General features: G+C 40.2%; 1 protein-coding gene across 1 annotated transcript in view; it reads left to right on the top strand.

Annotated features, from left to right (window-relative positions):
* The window catches only part of LOC137386030 (DNA topoisomerase 3-alpha-like), a 30,753-nt gene extending 17,678 nt beyond the window's left edge, over positions 1–13,075 (top strand). Inside the window, exons 13-22 of the mRNA XM_068072683.1 lie at positions 99–224; positions 7,096–7,285; positions 7,446–7,515; positions 7,614–7,642; positions 7,739–7,876; positions 7,970–8,190; positions 9,787–10,222; positions 10,310–10,559; positions 12,000–12,256; positions 12,558–13,075. Of these exons, the coding sequence (XP_067928784.1) occupies positions 99–224; positions 7,096–7,285; positions 7,446–7,515; positions 7,614–7,642; positions 7,739–7,876; positions 7,970–8,190; positions 9,787–10,222; positions 10,310–10,559; positions 12,000–12,256; positions 12,558–12,595 (1,755 nt within the window). The 3' untranslated portion in view covers positions 12,596–13,075. The remainder of the gene's footprint in view (positions 1–98; positions 225–7,095; positions 7,286–7,445; positions 7,516–7,613; positions 7,643–7,738; positions 7,877–7,969; positions 8,191–9,786; positions 10,223–10,309; positions 10,560–11,999; positions 12,257–12,557) is intronic.
* Positions 13,076–19,890: the final 6,815 nt, after the last annotated feature.

Genomic DNA, 19,890 nt, shown 5'->3' with positions numbered 1-19,890 from the left:
TTGTAACTCGCTTGGACTGCTGCAGATAACTGCTGGTACATGTTCCGTGGAAGAGATCTATTGGTCCAGTTGGTTTTGCAAAGCTGGTTCTGTTGTAGTTTACAGCAAGTGGGTTAGTAATCCTGGAACGGAATTACCTAGAAGTTTATCCATATGAGAAATGGTCTGACAAAGACATACCCAACTTTGAGAAGGGAGACCTTTATCAACCTAATCTCATAGAGGTACTCACCTAACCACACCTTTATAAAACTAATACCTAATCTCATAAAAGTACTCACCTAACCACACTTTCATTAAACTAGTGCCTAATCTCATAGAGGTACTCTCCTAACCACACCTTCATAAACATAATGCCTAACCTCATAGAGGTACTTACCTGACTTCATAAAATTAAAGTACATTTAGTAATCCTTAGATATGCTTAACTTACCCAAACCAAAGGAGAGAAATCATAATTAGGTTAAACATTGTTGCATATGCCCATATTTTTCTTTTTTCTAGCAGGCTGTTTATCCAATGCATAGTAAAATTATTGATAACAAATCACACAGGATACTGGCCTGGAGATAGTTGGATATATATCTCAGGTCTGAGATCCAAAAAAGATTATCATACAGCGCAAGTCTACCTATATAATAGGATCTACAATGTAGATGTAGGTGTGCCTTCCTTCATTTTGTCTCAGTTCGTTCTAACATTTTTTTGGAAATTTTAAAGGCAGTAAGCAAAATGACACATCCTTGCCATCAGTGCAACACAGTTTCGATGCAGCAAGAATCAGTTCTATAGCAGTACTCTTAAAAGAGGGAGACAGAAAGTTAGGGTGAGTTGCAAATTGTCAGAACAGAGAGCCTTTCAACCTAGGTTTGTCAGGTCATAGCTGTTAGTGGTAGCAGTCATTGTTCGATTCCTACTGGTCACTTATCAGGAAGAAGATATCAAGTAAAAGAACCTCGTTGCCTGGTCATTTCGTATATATAGCGTTTACGTCATACGGCGTCCTAATCCTGATCCTCGGACTGGCTAGTCCCGCATAGCCTTGGAGCTTATATATGCATAGATGCCTATATAAGCTGCCCTTTTTTGAGCCCTGAGCATAGACACTGTAACCATTGGGGTTCAAACATTGGGAAGCAACAGCTCCAGATATGGTGGCTGACATCTATGTATACTTGCCGCTGGTACACTAATAGGGCCTGCAGTCATCATTAGCTCGCCAAAAAGTTGGCAATGCCGGGAGCAAAAGAAGTTAGAAAGCTCACCCAAGGTGTCAGATGGGAGCATAACACTCATACATGAACATGAAAATAGCCTGTGAACCAGATGTTGACATACTAAAATTAAAATTGGCCTTACCTGTATGAGATAAGTTGTCCTCCTCCCATACTTGCTCTCCGGGCCGTAGTAGCTCTTGCCAACCTAGAAACCTGCTGCTTTCAGTTCACACCTGTAAGTCCGGTGCACATACCTGTTCCTGTTTTACCTGCTCCGTGTTTTGACTAGGCCCCGCGGTTGCCCTCTTCTCCCTTTTCTCCCTCTTCTCTTATTTCATTGATCGATGTATATCACTTCTGTACAAAACTTGTTTTAGCTATTTATGATGACATCGAGTCATCCGAGTCATACATCGGGTAAACACCAAACTCTTCATCAGAACATAACTCCTCGGCACTCCTTCCCTCTGTTAGGGCTTCCTGTGCCTCCATCTCATTAGCCCAAAAAGTGTGTTCGTATGCCATCATTCCACCATGTTTCTGTATGGTGGCCTGAGAACACACTTGCAGCTAGTACACTTGCAGGTATTGCGGCTAGTTGCTGCGAAAACAGAAACCTCTGCACTTCCCCGTTTCGAGGTTAGGGGAGCTGAGCCTGTTTGCTGACAGACAGCTGGTTGTCTGTAGGTAATTTTACCCGAACTGGGGTAGCAGATAGTTTAGCATCCTTCAAAACCTTGTTCTTCAGGGTGGTCAAGTTTGCCAAGGCCTTCTTGAACTCCTATTTTTTCTCAATTTCCAACTGGAGTTGGCGTTCATCGACCTCTACTGCTGCAACAGCCCTCCTGTACTGCTCCTCAATTCTCAACCTGTGTTCAGCAAGGGCATGTTTACACTGTTCAATAACCTCACGTAACATAAAACCTGACTGAACATCATTGAGGCCGCTGATCACCTGATTCAGAAAAGGCTGCGGTTTACTGCTAGCTGCCTGTACATAGCTTCTTCTGGCTACAGACCTAGAGCCAAGCCTAGTCTTTGCTGCTGGCCCCGAGGAGGGCATAGCCTTTCTTTTACTACTTGAAAGGTAGTCCTTACCTCAGTTGGGACAGGCGGCCATCGTATGTCCCTCCTTGGCACGCCAATCACAAACCTGTTTGTTGCACTCCCTGACCCAATGTCCTGGCTTGCCACACTTATTGCAGATGTTGCTAGGGCAGGTAGTTGCATCATACTCCCTGAAAGCCGGACAAAGAAAGCAACATTGATTGCTTGGCTCACAAAGACTTTGCTGGTGGAAACTAGAGATGCCCCGATTCTAACTTCACCAGCCGATTCAGATACCGATCCGATATACCGATTCTTATAGAAAAATAATCCGATTCAGATACCGATTCAGATCTTTTGTGTTGCATAGATAATTGTTAATTTTATTACACAAATATAATGCAAAGAAAATATAAATATTGATGCATTTATTTGTTTGTATTTATGGAAAAAGATATACATGTATATTAAATTCACATACTGACATACCGTTCATCTAGTAACAAAACAGTCCATGTTTCTTGTAATCTGCTATTAATAATGGTAATTACTGTTAGTGGTACATCTTTCTCTGTGATAATGAAGTCTGTCTTTTACTGCTGAACGAACTGATGCACCGGTACAAGTTTAGAGTAAATAAACGTTTATCTAAATTACCGTTAGTGATTCAATTATCTCAGTGAGACGTCCTTATCTTCCATCACTAGCGATGTAGCGAGTCGTACTGAAGAAGGATTCACTTGCAACAGATGATGGGGGGACAGGCTAAATACCGATAAGCCACTCAGGTTATTTTATGCAATGCAAACGATACATCATATCATCAGGATCAAGAGAGATACGTAAATAACTTTATGCATTGACTGCTCAAATTACTTTCGTAATGCTAGTATTGTACATAGAAATGTTACACCGCACGCACGTTTTCTTGTTTCGATCAATAGTCTCTTGTTCGTGATTGGCTGCAATAAATCATATCGCTGTAATTGGGAAATACCGCACTTGTTGATTACGTCCTGTCTAAAGCCAAAAGATTCCTCAGCTGTGTTGACGTTTATCAGGCTATAGACATGAAATAGATTGTGTGACAGGCTTGGAATTCATTAGGTGAAAGTAAGGAACTTGCAGCTGATGAATTTTGATTAGTGCAGCAGGCTAAAATACGGTTTTCTGCTAAATAGTTGATCTACAAAAAGTATCTGAAGTTTCCGATTTTTTAAGAAAAGATCGGCCGATACCGATTCAGATACTTAACACCCATATCGGCACCGATACCGATTCCGATATTGAAATCGGGGCAACTCTAGTGGAAACTTTCCTTTCCCCCTTACCTGCCTTGAAAGAGTCGTCTGTCTCCTTGGAGGGTCTGTCTCTTTCCCTGGATCCCTGATCCCTTCCTGCACCGGAGCTAGAGCTTGACGTGTGTATCTGTATCTAAAACTACAAATAGACCTCAATAAATTTCATAGTCTTTCAGTCTAGCGGGTGGTTTGCTAACTATGCTAGAACATGTCACCTGAACATTGCTTTGGCTCGCACCTTGAGCACTTATGGGTTGCTCACAACTTACAGGGGTGCCATTTTCTGTTGGCATCACATTATCGACCAGCTGTTCATCGACTGGTGTCATTCGCTATTTCCTGGCTCCACGCTTTCAGTTGGCATGACATCCTAAACCTGTTGCTTGTGTCTGGGGAGGGGGATTGCAGTCCTGGTATTTTTGTCAGTCCCTGATTGGTGGTTTTTGCTACCCTTGCCTTCATCAGATGTGTCACAGCCACCCGAAGTATCAGGGTATAACACAAAAAGGTGTTTTCTGTTCCTCTGGATTTCACTCTGTTCCACCTTAACTATCACCTAACTAACAGTAACTATCAAAGAGGTATCCGTTTTCAGTGCAGTACTTTTAGTCCCTATGTAAGTAGAAGATTTAACATACATAACTTGCCCAAGTAAAAGTTTGGGGAGTTGTTTGGCCTTGTATTTCCTATCCCAATTGGATTTAATCTTATGCTTATGTGATGTCTCCTTGTCTTTGAACTGACCATAGTCTATATCACTCACATCGGGTATACCTAAGGTAGACCTTATTGGTCGGCTAAACATGAGTTTACTAGGTGAATATCCTGATGGCAACGGAGTTGTCCTATAAGCTGACAAAGCTACACTTTTATCGTGGCTCTTATGCCACAATGGTTTTTCTGTTTTGACCACACTCTCTGCTAAGCCATTGAACATGGATACCTGGGACTGCTAGTAGCCAATCTGAAACTGTGTTTCCTTGTGAAATCTCTAAACTCATGTCTGCCATAATTAGCGTCATTGTCAGACCTTATACACTTTATGATTCTGAACCTATAGAACACATCTTTTTGACATTAACCATCTCTCTAGATGTCTGAGTTTCTTTGGGTAAAGCCTCGATCTATTTATAAAAGTAGTCAATAATAACTAGATACAAATCACCCTTGAAAGTGAATGCATCTGTGCCTATAACTTTCCACGGTTGTGTAACTCATCTTCTGCATCGGGTGATGCTTAACCTGGGAATGCATAATACAAACATTGCATCTGCCTACCATATCTACAATCTCACCCTGACACCTTGCCACCAAAAGTGTCGCTGCGCGCATCTTCGACATTTTGTATTACCTTGATGGCTCTCATGAAACTTTTCTAGATACTCAGCTAGCATTAGCTCAGGTGTATAGATTCTGGAATTGTATAATAAAATTTCATTATAGACACTGAGCCTGTCCCTAGCAACCCTTATGCATGTACACTAAACATTTCCTAGTGCAGCTTTTCCTGCGTAGCCTTAAAAATTATTTCTTCCCTAACATTCGGATATGTGCTAGAGCAAACGACATCATGTACATAATTTTCTATTGCATGGCATTTAATGTTTGCTATCACATCGCAAGTATATCCATTAGGTCGACCCAAGGAGCCTGCCAAGAACCTATTTTTGCCTGGTTTATGAAAAAGAGTGTAATCATAACTCATTAAACGTAACTTCAAATGTTGTATCCTAACTGGTAATGGAGAGAGATCATTTTCACCTAAAATTGCTATCAAAGGCTTATGGTCAATCTCAAGTTCGAACTGGCGGTTTACGAGGTAATAATCAAGTATCTCACAAGCCCATGTAATGGCAATTGATTTCTTTTTTACTATAGCATATCGGGTCTCTGTTTCAGACATTTTCTGAAAGCATATCCAACTGGCTGCCACTCGCCACTTTTAGTCAACTGTTGCAATACTGCACCAAGAGCGTTTTACTTGCATCTGCTGACATCCTGTACTTAGCATTTAGGTCAAATGTACATTACAAGGGCTGCTTAGACATTTCCTGTTTTACTCTGCAAAATGCCTCGTCTTGGTCCGGTTCCCAGAACCATTTAGAATTTTACTAGAAACCTCATAAACCTCAAGTTTACTACTAAATTTCATTAAGTAGGTAATCATACCAAGGAGCCTTTTTGTCTCCGTTATATTAGTATGAGTTAGCATACTAAAAATAGCCTCTACTTAACTGGAGTCCAGTTTTATACCCTTACCACTAACTATGGTCAAGAAACTTGACTCTGAACATCCAAATTCACATTTCTCCTTGTGGAGTGTCATGCCTGATTTTTCAATCCTTTTTAACACTCTACTGAGCCTCTCCCAGTGTTCTTGAGGGTTTGACTTATACACTACATCCATTAAAATGACTCTTATTTAACCTTTCAATATTTTTTTTGCAGCACGCTGAAAATATTCAGCAGCTGAAGGAATACCAAACAGCATGCTTTTGAAACAACCTACCCCAAGGTGTGACAAAGGTTGTTTACAGTTTGCACTCGGGGTTCAATTTAACCTCCCAAAAGCCAGAATTAGCATCTAGTTTTGCAAACATAGCTCCTCTGACAATTTACATTGCATATCAGAAATCATAGGTAAATGATAGATTTCTCTCCTCCCACATTTGTTAAGACTAGTTAATCTACACACATCTTTATTTTGCCTCCTGTTTTGGGAGCAATTGTAAGGCCTGAACACCAATCAGCAGACTCTCTTACTGATTCTATGGCGTTATTAGCTAGCATTTTATCTAACTCTGATTTAGACTTATCCTTTAAACCTGCAGCTATTGGTCTTGATGAGTAGAGCCTAACAAGATCAACACCATGCTTTAAGCTGATGGTGAACATGCCAGGCATCGTTCTAAAACCCTCAAAAGCCTTAGGAAATTCATTTATAGTATCAAACTCATTTGAACATATAGCATTGATGCCAACCAGTAAATTTAACCTTGCAATCTCTGGCATGCCAAATTACTGATAGAGCGCCAGGACGCCAGTCATAGCAGCATGCAACTATGTTAACAACAAAATTTACAACGGTTTTAAGGATAGTAGTTCTGCTATATCAGATATCGTTAAAAGCTACTCATAAAAATACAGGCTAGTTGATATAGGCTAGTAGTTTTTCACTTAATAATAATTAAACATATTCAGGTTTTTATTAAAAGTGGTAGGAAGACAAGATACATTATTATTCCTTGTTGGAGTTGCCAAATCTCTCCGTGACAGTTGCCTTTGTCTTCAAAACTACTAGTACATTTGATTGCAAGACGATTCCAGTTATCATTTCATGATAGTCTCGGTTTACATAGTCTGCTTGTTCTATTTATATACTACTGAGTTGTTTCATTTGTGGAATAGTACATCTCTGAAAGTTTTTTTGTGGTGCCAGTATGTGTAGCTAGTTTTTTTCGATAGAGATAAGGCACTATCCAGACTTTTCAGGCATCACACACTCATATTTATTCTATAACGAACTACAGATACAATCAGGGCAGACAACTCCACCAAGCTTGCTGACTGAAGCTGATCTTATCGCTCTTATGGAGAAACACGGCATTGGCACAGATGCAACTCACGCTGAGCATATAGAAAAGATACAGGAGCGAAGCTATGCTGGTGTGCAAGACAACAAGTTCATCCCTGGCAAGCTCGGAATGGGACTAGTTGAAGGTAGAATGTTACCATACAATACCTGATCTAGTACAAGTTGTTGGATAATTGCTTGTGCCCTGACAACTTTCTTAGTCTTTCCTAGTACCACCCTTTACTAATTCACACCAGTTCTAGTTCATCACAAGCTTGACAACCTGCCTACTGTTTTCATTTACAGGATATGATGCACTGGGCTTTGAGTTCTCCAAGCCCTATCTCAGAGCGGGCCTTGAGGCAGATCTGAAAATGTACGTATTTGTAGTGGTTTTTACTATTTGCTGAGCTTGTGACATTCAACATATATGTAATTATTTGAAGTGGAAATTCACGTTTGTGTACTTTGTAGGATATGTGATGGGAGGCGACAAAAGGAAGGTAAGACAACTTCACTTAGTTTTGGTCTAAGCTTTGCTGCTGTTTGCTGATATTTTGAAAAACCAACCTCTGCTTAATGTCCTACGTCATTTTTAGATGTATTGAGGGACCAAATAGCTACTTACAGAGAGAAGTTTGAGATTTCTCTGCAACAAGTGGCAGATATTGACAACCAAATGAAGAAATACCTGGACACACAGATGCATGATCCAGGGCAAATACAGCAAAGTGAGGGTATGTACACAGCATCACTAACACAGTGCAGTCATCTAAAACTCCTTTCCAAATGTTAATCACAGCGACAAAATGGTTCTGTTATTCCTGTAGCCTTATCACCAGTAGTTAGAAAGTGTCCAAACTGTGGCAATGACATGACCTTGAGACAAAGAAATTCAAGCAGTGGTGATCAGACACAGCAGACTCAGACTATGCAAGGAAAACGAGCCAGCTACTATATAGGGTGCATGGGTTACCCTGACTGTCGCAGTGTCATGTGGCTGCCAAGGGAGATGCAAAACATCACAGTTCTCGACAGTACTTGCGTTCAGGTGAGTACTCGCGTTCAGGGGAGTACTTACGTTCAGGTGAGTACTCGCGTTCAGGTGAGTACTTGCGTTCGGGTGAGTACTTGTGTTTAGGTGAGTACTTGTGTTTAGGTGAGTACTGTGTTTGGGTGAGTACTTGCGTTCGGGTGAGTACTTGTGTTCGGGTGAGTACTTGTGTTCGGGTGAGTACTTGTGTTCGGGTGAGTACTTGTGTTCAGGTGAGTACTTGCGTTTTGGTGAGTACTTGCGTTTAGGTGAGTACTTGGGTTTGGGTGAGCACTTGTGTTCGGGTGAGTACTTGTTAGGTATGCTACTTGCACTTGGTTGAGTATGTATGCGTAGACATGTTTGTATCTGACGCTATCAGTATGTAGTTCTCCAAATTATCAATATACAGTTAAGTGCCTATGTGTAAGTAAATATAGCTTTGAGATATTCCTGTGGAGGTAACTTCATTTGTGTAGGTAAGTACACGCTTGTGGTTTACTATGCATGCACATGCAAATATGTGAGTAGGTAAGTACAGATGAGTAGCTGAGCGTGTGTTGTTTGTAAATACGTACAGGTAGGTAGGTACACACATCAGTTAGGTAGGAACACACATCAGTTAGGTAGGAACACACATCAGCTGGGTAGGAACACACATCAGTTAGGTAGGAACACACATCAGGTCGGTAGGAACACACATCAGTTAGGTAGGTACACACGTCAGCTGGGTAGGTACACACATCAGCTAGATAGATACACACATCAGCTGTGTAGGAACACACATCAGTTAGGTAGGTACACACATCAGCTAGGTAGGTACACACATCAGCTAGGTAGGTACACACATCAGCTAGGTAGGTACACACATCAGTTAGATAGATACACACATCAGCTAGGTAGGTTCACACATCATCTAGGAAGGTACACACATCAGTTAGGTAGGTACAAACGTCAGCTAGGTAGGTACACACATCAGCTGTGTAGGAACACACATCAGTTAGGTAGGTACACACATCAGCTAGGTAGGTACACACATCAGCTAGGTAGGTACACACATCAGCTAGGTAGGTACACACATCAGTTAGATAGATACACACATCAGCTAGGTAGGTTCACACATCATCTAGGAAGGTACACACATCAGTTAGGTAGGTACAAACGTCAGCTAGGTAGATACACACATCAGCTGTGTAGGAACACACATCAGTTAGGTAGGTACAAACGTCAGCTAGGTAGGTACACACATCAGCTAGGTAGGTACACACATCAGCTAGGTAGGTACACACATCATCTAGGAAGGTACACACATCAGTTAGGTAGGTACAAACGTCAGCTAGGTAGGTACGCACATCAGCTAGGTAGGTATACACATCAGTTAGATTGGTTAACACGTATGCATCTTCCAACTGTTTCTTATTCAGGAGCTAAGCTCAGGTAGCCGCTGTGTTCTTTTCACAATGATTCTAGCGCCATATTAAGGGAAGCAAGTATGGACCGAATAGGAGTACTACTTGCTGTGAGAAAGTTATTTAGGTGCAACAACAATATTTGCTCTCCTGTTTAAGAACATTCAAACATGGTCAATGCTGTTCCTATATTTTCTACAACCAGTGTGGTCCAACAACAAAGCACCTGCACATTCTCTTCAAGCCTGGCTCCATCCCTCCTTTCATAGACACTGACTACACAGGCTGCATAATGTGTGACACTGAGTTGAGAGATGCGTTCGACTTGACACTCAAGTCTTCCAGTAGTAATACTAATCAAAGACCTTCCACTCAGCGCCCTGTTGCCAGAGCAGAAGGAGGAGGAAGAGTAGCGAGCAGGAGTGAGGACAGAGGAAGAAAAAGTGGTGGCACAACAGTGAGAGCTGTAGTGAACAGAGGAACAGGTGGGTCAACGTTCAGCAGAGATTCTGGAGTATATCTCACCCCGACTCAGTCTGTGCAAGGGCAAGTAAATGGAGAGGGTCGAGAGAATTACCCGGTGTGCATGTGTGGACAGCAAGCTATATTACTCACAGTCTCTAAGGAAGGCCCAAACAAAGGTTAGTGTTGACAATATTTGTTTTAGACTTTTCAAGTTATATTTTAAATTACTTCTGACATCAAAAAGATTTGTCTTTGTTTTACAGGCCGCCAGTTTTACAAGTGTCAGGAAGGGGGCTGTAACTTCTTTTCTTGGGCAGACCAGCCAGATACATCTGCTGGAAATCACCAACCGAGAGGTGCTGCAAACCAACCAACTACATCTGGAGGAAATCACCTATCGAGAGGATCTTACTCAGGGTCTAATAACAACCCACCTTCAAGGGGTATGCATACCCAGAGACAGACTGATGGGGATGGTGATGTGCTCTGTGCCTGCAGCGAGCCTGCTAAGAGGTATACTCTATAGATTGTAGCACCTGGATGATATCTACATCAACATTTGTTTGTGACATGGACAGGCAGCGTGTATTAAGTTATATCCTTCGCACACAATCATTGATGCTATCCTATTTTAACGCTGTGATTGTAGTATGTATCCTAATTCTGCTATATCTCCTAACTAGATGAATGCCCGGCGTTGTACGGGTGATGAAAAAATTTTTTCACAGAAAATTTATTTTTAATCAAGTTATACAACATTTACTATTCTAACTTTTAAGTGAAGGCATTTGTTTGTTTTTGTGTGTGTTTGGCCATTGCATAATGCTTGAATGCTAATGCATGAATATTTGAAACCTCAAAGCATAGCCAAACCACGTTGTTTGCAAAACATTTCTTACTCCTAATGCTACACAGCCATATAAGATTTAATGTGGCTTATAAACAGTGGCAGGTAATGTAGTTGCTATTGGCTAAGTTTCTTTACCCAATGAATTTGAGTAACTTAAGCTAGTCTAAATCTTTACTATAATAAAAGACGTTATTATAACGTAAGCCAGCGCTAGAAAAAAAGACTGCGTCATGATCTCTCACGCAGCTATGATCTCTCACGCAATCATGATCTTCAAGTGTGCTAGCTGAAGCATGCTATTTTAATCGATCCGCATTGAAGATTGGCAGTTGTAATAAGTATATGAACAGTTATACAATTGTATGGCAAGGAAAGCATAGCGTATTAGATAGCACACCTGTCTGCAGGACGTGTGTTTCAAAGTTTGATTCCAGTGCGAAGTAGGTTTTTCATTCTTAGAGTTTAATCGCTATAACTGGACACACGGATGACAAATGACAAACACTGAGATTTATATACATGTATATATATTTATATATATACATGTATATATATTTATATATATATCCATATATATAAATATATATATTTGAAAAAATATTAAGAAGAAAGTAAACTTTTAGTAATTGCGCTACAAAATCTTTCGTGCGATGCACTCATCTGACGCGGTTGTACTAAAATCTTCTAGTACAACCGCGTCTGATGAGTGCATCGCACGAAACAAATTTGCAGCGCAATTACTAAAAGTTTACTTTCTTCTTAATATTTTTTCAAATATTTCATACTCCACTAATTATCTTTTGGGTTTTCAGTGTAGAGTTCTCTTTTTATATGCTTTTGCATCTGCTTCTAGTTACTATAAATATATATATAGATGCCTAGTTCAAATTATTATCACCAAACATGCTCTGGGAGTCATTTGAAGTTAAAAAAATTCTGAACTGAAATATGACTTGAATTGACTTGAAAAATTGTTGCATGTAAAAAATTTGAACCTGTTTTGTCAATAGCAACCTCCAATATTATTAACGTGATTTAAACTTCATCTGATTAAAAGTACAGGCGTATTTGCTGCTGTCACACAGAGGCAGTTTTTGCTTTAGGCTTACAGTTCGGAAGGAAGGACCAAACACAGGCCGAGAATTCTACTCATGTTCGAAGCCTAGGGAAGAGAGCTGTAAGTTTTTTCAGTGGGCAGATGAAGGCTCGTCTAACATATCTGGTAATGCTGGTACCTCTGCACCGGGCACACGGAACGAGCGAGGAAGAGGTGGCGCAAGAGGAGGCGCTGTCAGGGGGTTCAGAACAAGACCTGTTGCTGCCGGTGGGAAGAGGAAGTGTGGAGAGTGTCGGCAAGAAGGTGTGTGCATGTATACAAACACAATTTTCTGTAATGGAATCAACTTCAATTGTTTTCTTGCTGTTTGATGGCTCATCGATCGGTAATTCACCTCCTTTAATGTCTTTACTTTTTTAGTTTGTATTTAATAACTTTCTGCTATTTGTAGATACATTGTGGGTGTCTAGTTTTGTTTAATGCATAATTCTTTTGGTGATTATGAGCCTGTATATCTCTAAGGGAATATAAACTACTGCATAACTTAGTGGTCTGAAGAAGCAGTTTATGATGCATCTAGACATCTGCATGTTTACTTGTCTAGGGCACACCAAGAAGACCTGCCCTCAGCTGCCACACTGACACTTCATCACCTGTACAGTCTGCCCAACTTTACTCTATAGAAGTACTTCCTGTCACTCTACTGCATCTTCGTCCTACACCTTCTTATTGAAACACTCTGATCCACTCTCCATTATAAAAGTACATCTAGTTTTCGATATACTTTGTAGAAGTTGATGATATAACAGTCTGGTAGGTTTGTACCGTGTCAGCCTATCTAGGTCATATGGTACATTACGTAGCTTTAGCGAAGAATATTGGTATTTATTTCATTGATCAAGATATGTAAATTCTGTACAAAACTTGTTTTAGCTATTTATTTATTATAATTTGACAACCTTTATTGCAGTTTCCTGTAAATATATTGCAGTTCGAGCAAGTAATCCCTGACTCGCGTGCTTGTTATCTTCTACCGGTGTCGGTCTCGCAAAAAGACTCATTTCAGCTCTATTTATGTTCTAGTTCACCGTGTATCATGTAGTCTAGTTGATAGCGTTAGAGTATGCAGTATGTTGTGCTATTGAAGAATATGTGTATGTATAGGTGCAGTGTACAGGTTTCAATGCTTCACTCACCTTTTTGTTGTACCTTATTGCCTGTCAAAAAAACAGATAAATATGTTGTTATTATTAAATCACGGATCCTGGTTTGTGTACACTATTGGTATACAGATTATCTAGTATTTCCAGCTTTTCTCTCTGCATACTGTGAGAGACGGCTCATGTTGTCTTGTTTGCTTATAGTAATACTGGATATACTGTATCCTCTGGTTGACACGACTGTTTCATGCGTTATTCTGTATGATTTGAGTGCTTCCAACAGACTCTGTTCAAACACTTTCATGTCGTATCGCCCCTTGAAAGTGTTGCCCTTAAGTTGGGAGAGAACACTTGACATACTCCTTTCCTTTATTCTGATTCTATCATTAGTTCTATTCCCTGGTGAGTACCATCCTTCCCTAAGAAGATACGGTTACCATTACAGTAATAATCATAAAAGAAACTGCTGGGATTAGACACTGTCGCTATTTTCTTTAAAAACAACAAGAGCAATCATAACAAATTCACTTTATGTGGAATACAAACGAGCTATTAGTAATAGTGATTATTACTGCGTGTATCTTATACTGCTGTATTAGTTTTATTGGTTCACATAAGTCTATCTCTCCATATTATACTCCACATTGTGGAGTATAATATGATAATGCGTAATGCATAAGTGTAATGCGTATAGAGTTTTCCTCTCATAACTGATGTCCCATTGTTAATTTGGCATGTGATTCACAGAAACTCATATCTCAAATTTCAGTAGACTGTAAAGCTGTATCCTGACTAAATCAATAGGGTTTAAATATAGTCGCTACATATGATTAAAAAATAGACATATATAATGAATGGATGTAGTTCTTAATGGCAAAAATCACTGTTTCCACTATTCTCAATAAGTCGGGGGCTGACTTAGTGATAGTAGTGGAAACAATATGAAACAGCAAGAGCAAAAAATTAGCGACTAGACAAGCATTACACATAATATAAATTGATCAATTCGCATGACCAATTGAATAAGAAAAGATAAGATGATAATTTGAACATAGGTAGTCCACGGTATGCGCAATAGTGATCAATACAGACATGCATCATGCTTTAAGAATTCAAATGGTGCTAGTTTGAATATTACTAGAGTAGCCATACTATTTGGTAGGTAACGACCCATAAGACTAATAAAATCTAAGGCTATGACCTCCTCTCTAGAAGGCTACAGTTATTGGCTCCTGAGAAAAAAATATTCCTGTAGCCTATACCTTGACTGCCCAGATTGTTGATTATTTCGTTTTCATTCCTGTTGTTGCCATTAGAGTCTTAATATCCAGCAGTTTCTTTAGTTGTCTACACAACGCTCTTAGTCATATAATCTGTTTAGAGCAGAACTACAACTGGTATTTCTTAACTTTTGCCTCACCCGGTTGTAACAAGCCAACCACAGCATGCCAGGCCATTTTATTCACCGGCATTAAAATGGGAGTCTCCACGGCAATGGATACAAATTTCTTCATCCTCACCTGATCACCGGTGATCAGGTAATTGCCAATTCTGATTGCGGTATCTTAGTGTTCCTGTTGACTATGCCGCCGGACTGGAGGCGGCATAGCTTCTTTCAAGAATAGATCAATCAAGAGAGTTTATATTGTAAACGGATTGGCTTCTCCAGTTTGATTTTCTGTGACTGAAGTTGCTAGGGTACGAAAGCCTCAAGAAGCCGCGAGTATGTACTATTTTTTCCCAAGCTCAGACTCTTTCCTCTCCTCGTGATTCCAAAGTGACCAATGCCTGTCTCACTGGGGTCTCACCTTAGGAAGCCAGCCAGCTCTCCTAAGAACAGACCACAGTCTTCTGTCGTAAGTGCTATTGGTGTGAGATTCTTGCACCACATTCAGTTGTAATTTCGGTGTTTACCATTTCGTTCTTTTCTTGTCTATTGTTACGTAGGTCTGTTGATTGATATAGCAATGATTTCTGTAGGCCTGTTCTCCTATTGGCTCGCTTTTGCTGGACCATCAGTAGCATTTCTTGAGTCTCTTGTAGACACTAGGATAATATTCTGCTGAAGGGTTTGCAGAGATTGAGTATCAGGTGCACACAAAAGGCCCATATGAATTATTGCAGCAAAACTTCTCACTCTCTTTGGTGAGTCTCCAAGAAATCTTTCAGCAAATTTTTCAATCATCAATTGCTGCCTTTCACGGATTTATAGCCTAAATGTGGCAGGAGTTTCAATTTGCTTCAATGAGACATCGATGCAGCGTCTCCTTGCAGATTCAAGGAGACACTTTTTGTTAAGCAAATGTGGTAGAGTTATAATTGTTCATTACTCAAGATATAGTCGGGTAGCAGCATTGGAACTGCTAAGCATCCTGCCATCTGGAGATGTGATCAAAAAGGACCCTGTTTCAGTGGTTTCTGTAAGCAGTGGCTGGCAGAGGTTCAACTGGGTCAGTGGGTATTTACTGTTGAGATTTGCCTGCCTTGATCTCTTGCGGCCTGCTTTCAGTGAATACAGAGCTCTGGTTAGAAGTCTTGCAGGTTTCACAAGACAATACATCAATGGATCTTTCTTGTCATTTCAGGTCAGTAGGCTAGGTAGATGCTAGTTGGCACCTTGCTCATGCCTGCTTGGATCATATTGTGTGCATCACAGATTGCCATTTTAATATGGTTGCAGAGAAGGCAGCCACGAGATTATCATCATTCTCAGCTGGCAGTTTGAGGTGTAAAACTATTGCAGTCCTAGCTTGTGAAAGATGGCAGCCGTCTTCTCTGCACTTTCATTTCATCTATTAGCAGGGTGAGGGATTGAATAGTAGTTGCAAATTCTGCTAGAAATTTCTAGTAGTAGCCAAAATACTCAAGAAAAATCTTCAATTTTGTCTCATTTTTGGTGCCAACCAGTTTACCATTGCATGAATCTTCTCCTTATCAGCTGACTCTCTCATCGAACTCAACATTTACCGAACTCTACAGCAATCTGCCGGTTTCCTTTACTCTGCACAAGGCATTGAAACAACAACAGTTTTAATTGCCAATGAAATATATATTTACTGAATAAATGTATAAGTTTACATGCATGACAGGCAATAAACCACATCCAAAGCATGCAGAGAGGGTGCACATACCGCTCTGCCAAAATGATCAAATCTTCTTCTCCCCTTTATCGTTTTACTCAAGTTTTTAGGCTCCGCCCTTTCTCCTTTGTTCTTCGCTCGGTTTCTCTTTCAGTCTTTGTGTTTTCTTTTTGGTAGCCCGATTGCCCTAACGGTGGCCGGGCTTTCTCTGGTGTCTCAAAGGCTCAGCCCTGCAACCGTGGTTACCAGGAGGCCTATCGCTACAGCCCCGGTCACAGCCCTCTGCCGTAACAAAACATTCAACCTGACATCGGAAAAATCTATGCCTGGCTGCTTTCAGCTTAAGATCAGCTCAATAAAGAGCAGCAACGCCTATTGGATAGGCACATTAATATCAGTTTGGTGTAATGGCTACCACATCATCTATGATATAAGAGATTTTTAACGTTGTTTCAAAAAAGTGGTCTAAAGCATAGCACCTTCTATTTTTTCAGCCACTCAAGTAATGAAGGCAGCTTTATCCTGTACATTAGCACTGAAGTGCACCTGCCTATACTTAGCTAGCAGACTCAGAAGACGGAGTCTTAGAGACCTTTTATCTATCTTAGCAAGGAGTAGGTGTCTTGATAACTGCATTCAATTGTGGATAGTCGATGCACAACTGCCTATAGCCATTCTTGTCCTTGACCTGGATGAATATAGAACTTGATGGGTCGCTTCGATCAGGTGCTTTATTTAAAATATTATATACCTGGCGCTTGACACCCTTTTTCAAACTGACTCACGAATTGAGTTCTCGTGGATTGCGGGCATCTCATGTTCTACAGCGGTAGTCCTTTTTATTATTTTTTGGTCAAGGAGTAAATGTCTTGCCATTTACTTTCTCAAGTTCAGTCTAGCATCCTTCATCCTGAAGGTATGTAAGTGAGATGGTAACTTTGTCAGGGTTTCTGGGTCCTTTCTCTCGATGATCTGCTGGACTGTACTTGCTGCCCATTTCAGGCCTGACTTCGCTAGGTTCCTGTGCTGTCTTTCTCTAAAGCCATGCACATAAACACAGTTTGAGTGCTTGAGTTGCCTTCTTGGAGGTGCCATTCAATTTTCTGGGTGAGCACAAACTTTTCTCCCGGTGCAGTCTTTGTTAGTCTAGTTCAAGACGGTCTGGTGGTAACAAGCTTACTTTTACTTCGAACCTGAGGAGCTTCTCAAGTGAGGAGTTTTGCTCCTGGCCTCTGTCTAGTATGTCCATAGTTTCCTTCAGCAAAAAGTTGTCATACCCTAAGGCTTTGGTTCAAGTCTTTATACCAACAACCATCTTCAGCCCTTTTTCAATGGCTTGAGTAAAGTTTTGCTGTCCATGTTCACATGTCTCTCAATGAAGATTGGTACACAATTAAATACAGCTACTTCTGGAGTCTAACCGATGAGATCAACTGCCACTAAGAATCGATCCATAAACAGCTTCACGCCATCCTTGCCAACATAAAGAGTACAACATTCGACCATAAGAATTCACTGGTGCTGATTGAGTGCCAGGGTTTGCAAAGCTCCTGTTCTCCACTTCAACACTTATCAGCTTTTATTGATTCGATCAATCAACTAGCATTCACATTTTCTTTGTTTTGTTCAGTTGTTCAGCTGCTACCACCAGTGTTGTAGAACATTTCTTGGTAGGTAAGAATTTATTTGTATCCGTTTGACCATAGCCATAGTAGACTCATTTTAAAAAGAGGACACAACTCTGGGCTGGCTACTTAATCTCTAAATGTTAGTACTTGCGCGTAGGGCTAAGCTTCACAAAGCAAGAGTATCATCTACCACAGCTACAACATACCTCACCGTGCCAAGTTGATGGTTTAATAGTTTGCTATTATTTTTAAGAACGTCTGCCTTCAAGTCTTTGGAATCTTCCGAGGGCAGCATATCGATCATTGCACTGTATGAATGTCTTTCAGGGGTCACTTGCGAGCCAGAGATTTTCCTAGACTTTACTGAGTGGAGAGATGTGTTCTTCTTAATCTGTAATATTATTGTAGGTATTGTAGATGCATTGCGTCTATTGAGTATACCAGATATTACACTCTATAGTCAAGATATGCCTCCAGCTGATGAGTTTTTAAATTGACTCTATGGGCGAGATTTGTTTACTTACATCTTGCATTCTTGTATCTGAATGTTTATTTTTTAGTATAGGTATGAGGACTTCACTTGCTGTTGATTCAGCTTGAGATTCATCAATTGTGTCCTGTAACTAATCAAATCATCATTAAAAACACCAATTGCCTCATATGAAAGGGAAAGTGGGTTTCATGTGGGTCGGTTCCCATATATTGCGCTAGGTCTAGTAATTATTGAACAGGATAAATAACTGCTAGATTTGCAAGAAACATTGTTCAAAGTATGCGTGAATAGTGTATAATGCTCTGTTGTAACTTTGTTGCTTGTTTCCTATTTTTTCTCATCATATGCTATCATATTATCACATCACAAATCTTTAACTTGATTCTTTTTCTTTTTTTATTCAACTAACTTCAAATCTTCCCTAACTCTGCTTCATGTAAGAACATTACCTGTTGGTGACCGGCTTCAAAAGCTGCTTTGGACAGTCTTTGTATTTCCGTGTCGACCAATGCATTCACTGGGATAGGTTCCATGATACTCCATGTTTTCTCCCTAATAGCTACCGGCTGGTCGTTAATTTTAACACTTTTCATTGAGGGCTTCTTTTGGGGTCGGAGGGAGCCCGTTGATCCTCTGAGAGCTTGAAGGGAAACTCTCCTGGCATCCTTACCGGTTGAAATTGCTGAAACAGGCTTCTCCAATGTCTTATAGGATGAGTTGGTCCGAAGAATCGCTATAATTTAGTTACAGTCATGTGAATAGGCGGCGCTACATCTTATAGGTGAATAGAATATGTGTAATGTGACAGAAATAAGTTGCTCAAGTCAACGATCAAACTAAACTATTGTAGAATTATATGTATTAATTTTGGTCCAATAAAAACATGTGTAGGCTCTATACATTTGGTTGTGTGTGTATCAGACACTTGTCTTATGCTGCCACCATCAATTCCTAGTCTGGATCCAGAATGACTAGAGTCGGCTGGCTTCTCCAATGACTCTGTAACACATCAGTAGTGAATGTCACGGAGACTAAATGCACAGGCCATTGGCAAAACTTTGTTCCTAAAATCCATCAACTTGATCTATAAAACTTGGACCGTTTGAGGATGCTTAGCAATATTTCTAGTAGAGAAATGTGCTTTTTGTAGGCATTACCAAGTCTAATAACTGTATGAGTTAAATTTTTTCATTTGACACAATAACAAAGAGTTCGTAAAAGATTTCTGATTTGTACTCCGTAATTGATTATTTATGCTATCTCTCAGGCCTGGCGTGTGGTGCCAGGTTGGGCTGATCTATAGGAAAGACTCTCCGTGGCATTATTATACTTAACTGTTAATTTGGGCTGCAGCAAATTTTCCTTTTCGTTTCTGTTGCCAAGAAATCTCTTTTCTACAACAGAATAGATCAGTCTATTTTATTCATTTTCTAATATAACAACAGTTTTATATTTAATCGCCATAAATGAATCTTTCAGACAATAAAATTAGGTCAAACACATCCTAGTAAAACTATTAATAATCGTGCAGGGTCTTCGTTCAGCTGATCTGACTAGCCTGTTGTTCATTGTTTTC

This window comes from Watersipora subatra, chromosome 1 (genome assembly GCF_963576615.1).
Source record: "Watersipora subatra chromosome 1, tzWatSuba1.1, whole genome shotgun sequence".
NCBI classification, from domain to species: Eukaryota; Metazoa; Bryozoa; class Gymnolaemata; order Cheilostomatida; family Watersiporidae; genus Watersipora; species Watersipora subatra.
This window is presented reverse-complemented; position numbering and strand designations above follow the sequence as displayed.